The sequence below is a fragment of the Nanorana parkeri genome, unplaced genomic scaffold, assembly GCF_000935625.1.
Source record: "Nanorana parkeri isolate BGI_ZX_2015 unplaced genomic scaffold, ASM93562v1 scaffold2399, whole genome shotgun sequence".
Taxonomy (NCBI): domain Eukaryota; kingdom Metazoa; phylum Chordata; class Amphibia; order Anura; family Dicroglossidae; genus Nanorana; species Nanorana parkeri.
The window spans coordinates 88,895-92,089 of NW_017308667.1; the positions used below are offsets into that span (position 1 = coordinate 88,895).

Genomic DNA, 3,195 nt, shown 5'->3' on the forward strand with positions numbered 1-3,195 from the left:
TGGGCAGTCCTTCAGAAATTCCGGTTTACTTCCACGTTAGCTCCTCAGCCTCACCCAACCCTCGTTCCACACAAAGAAAGCAGCATGGAGGGGCTCGCTGAAGGTGGCTTTGAAGGTGTGGAGGTGCCGGACGACGTCACACAGCTGGTAGAAGGACAGGTGGCCCGCTTCGTAATCCAGATATAATCCCAATCTCTGGATGGGGATCTTGGTCTGCAGTTGACGTGACCTGGAATTATGAGTCACAGAGTAGTGGTTGTCGTAGGTCCTCAGGCTCCAGGACTTGTTGTTCTCACCGATCCTGGACTCCTTGCCGCCTCGGTAAATGCTGGGGTAAGCCACGCCCACCCACCAATCCTCGGACTGGCTCGTTTCCACCTCCCAGTAGTGTTTGCCCGTGCTGAAACCTTTGGTGCTCAAAACTTGAGGGAACGTCGTAAATCGCTTGGCGCTCTCAGGGTAGTTCAATGGCGTCTCCGACCAGGAGGCCGACTTCAGATCTCCGGACACCGACACCTTTCGGCAAGCCGTTTCTAAGTCAAGTAAGATGTCGGAGGTCTTGGGGTCGTAAAAACCTCTTTTCACGGTGGACATGATGTCCGAGACGCAGGCGTGCAAAGAAGCCGACACCAGGCGCTCCTTCAGCTCGCTGGAGGAGCGGATCTTCCGAATATCCTGCACGATCGGTTCGGAATCTTTGTCCAGCTTGGCGGTGTCCTCCGTGTCCAGATCCTGGTCTTGTAGGACGGTTATGGGATCCGTCATGTTAAACAGCTCCTCGACGTGGTGCATCTTCCGGCACAGCTCGTCCTTCTGGGTCTCCAGCTGCCGGATCAGATCAGAGACGGAGAGCAAGCTCTGCTTTTCGTGCCTGGAGATCTGAGTCATGAACCTCTTCTCCAGGCAGTCCAGCTGCTTCCTGATGTCCGTGAACAGCTCGGCGATGCGCTCCGTTAGGACGGTGGTCTTCTCCTGCACCTTCCTGCGAAGGTCTTGCAAGTTCTCCAGGTTCTTCTCGCTCTCCTCCTTTTTGGAGGACAGCTTCTCCAGAAGTTTCCTCAGCTTCTCCTTCACCCTCACCACCTCATCCAGCGACTTCAGCGTGTGGCCCTTGTGCGAGCCGATGGCCGAGCAGTAGACGCAGATGTAGGCGCCGTCGTCGCAGCACAGGAATTCCAGGTTCTTTTTGTGGATCAGACACTTCCAGCTGTCCAGGGAGCTGGTGGGGTCGATCAGGGTGTGTTCCACGGTCTTGTTGTGGATACCCAGGTGGGTGTCGCATAGGGAGGTCTCACACTGGAGGCACGTCTTAGCGGCGGGGACGGGAGCGTGAAGGCAATACGTGCAGGAGACCCCGGAGCTCTCTAGCTGGGACTGAGTGTCAAGGAAGTGCTTTGCAATGTTGCACAGCTTGCGGTTCTTCTCCAGCAGGGGGCGCACCGGGTACTTTGCTCGGCACTCCGGACACGTGTAGACACCGGACCCCTTCTGCGTATCCAGCACGCTCATTATACAGTCCCGGCAGAAGCTGTGCCCGCACCTCAGGGACACCGGCTCTGTATACAAGCTCAGGCAGATGGAACAACTCAGCTCCTTTCTCAAGTCAGCGAACGCCATTCTGTGCAACTGAAAGAAAACAAAAACTTTATTAAAACATCCCCCGTACACAGGGCAACGCATAGAGACCCATTAAAACTGATCTAAACCCCACATCAGGGGTAGGCTACCTTCGCACTCCAGCTGTTCTGGTACTACAACTCCCATGAGGCATTGCAAGACTGACAGCCACAGGCATGACTCCTATAGGCCTGATGGGACTTGTAGCTTCTAGCTGGAGTGCTGAGGTTGCCTACCATTGGTCTATATCAGGGGTAGCCAAACTCCGGCCCACCAGCTGTGGTGAAACTACAAATCCCATGATGCATCTCTCTCCGGGAGTGGTGGCTGTGAGAATCTTGCAATGCCTCATGGGATTTCACCACAGCTGGAGGGCCGGAGTTTGGCTACCCTTGCTCTACATGGATGACATTCAGCGCGAGCACTGCGTATAATAAACAACTGCCTTCACAATACGAGGTTTCATCCTTTTTCTATCTCAGTGCTGCTGATCTCCTCCAGCCATTAGGTACCACTTCCTGTCTACACGGGGTCACTGCAATGCTAGCTGCAAATCAATGTTCTGGACTGGCTTCCGGATACTGACATGTCTTCTCTGCCATGTTAAGAGGATGACGCCCTGCGCTCAAAACATTGCTCCGGTCACACGGGGTCATATAGCAAATACAAGATTCTTACAGGTATATATCACCAGTGACCCCACGAGGGCCAATTACAACTCGGGTAGTCACCAAGCTCTGACATCACAATGAGCTTCAATGGAAGTTCCTCCACCATGACGTGCAGTGATTGGTTCTTACTAGGGATGAGCCGAACACACCCATGTTCGGTTCTAATTCGAACTTAGAACTCAATGCAAGTCTATGGGGGTAGAACTCAGAAAATTAAATGTCCCCATTTTGAAGCCTTATATGCAGTTTATTGGCCATAAAAAGTGTATGGGGATCCGGGTACTGCCCTGGGGGACATTTATCAATGAAAAAAACACTTTTCAAAAATACAATTTTTAAAGGAGCAGTGATTTAACATCACTTAAAATGAAACATTAAAAATGAAAAATGCCTTTAAATATGGTGCCTGGGGGGTCCCCTTTCACTGACCGTAAAGTGGCACATCTGTATGATGTATAGGACCTGCTGAAGCAAAAATGACATTTATATACATTTTATTGATATTTATATAGAACTCGAATATACACAGAAGTCTAGAACCCTCTCTCTCTCTCTCTCTCTCTATCTCCTACAACACACTACATGGGGCCGCGGTGTCAGCAGCCTTATATAGTGTGCTGCAGGGACTTAGCTGTGAGACATGATTGGGCAGAGTCATCGTGACTTTGCCCAATCATGGCTCTATATTTGTACTGAGCCCTGATTGGCACAGTCTTGCACCTTCCCCTGATCTATCTGATCTAACAGGTATGTCATCAGCCATATGTACATCATTCAACCTGACAGACTGAGGACATCAAGTGGTAGAAAGGGATTACTGCGGGGGAAGAGGGGCGCAGCTCCAAATTAAAGGGGAGACGGGCAGCAAGAGCTTTCATTTTTTTTATTTGGGGGGGGGGGGGTTAGT

At 51.3% G+C, this 3,195-nt stretch overlaps 1 protein-coding gene across 1 annotated transcript in view; it reads right to left on the reverse strand.

Annotated features, from left to right (window-relative positions):
- The window catches only part of LOC108801601 (E3 ubiquitin/ISG15 ligase TRIM25-like), a 6,967-nt gene continuing 3,772 nt past the window's right edge, over nt 1–3,195 (reverse strand). Inside the window, exon 2 of the mRNA XM_018573493.1 lies at nt 1–1,626. Coding sequence (XP_018428995.1) covers nt 37–1,617 — 1,581 coding nt within the window. The 5' untranslated portion in view covers nt 1,618–1,626 and the 3' untranslated portion in view covers nt 1–36. The remainder of the gene's footprint in view (nt 1,627–3,195) is intronic.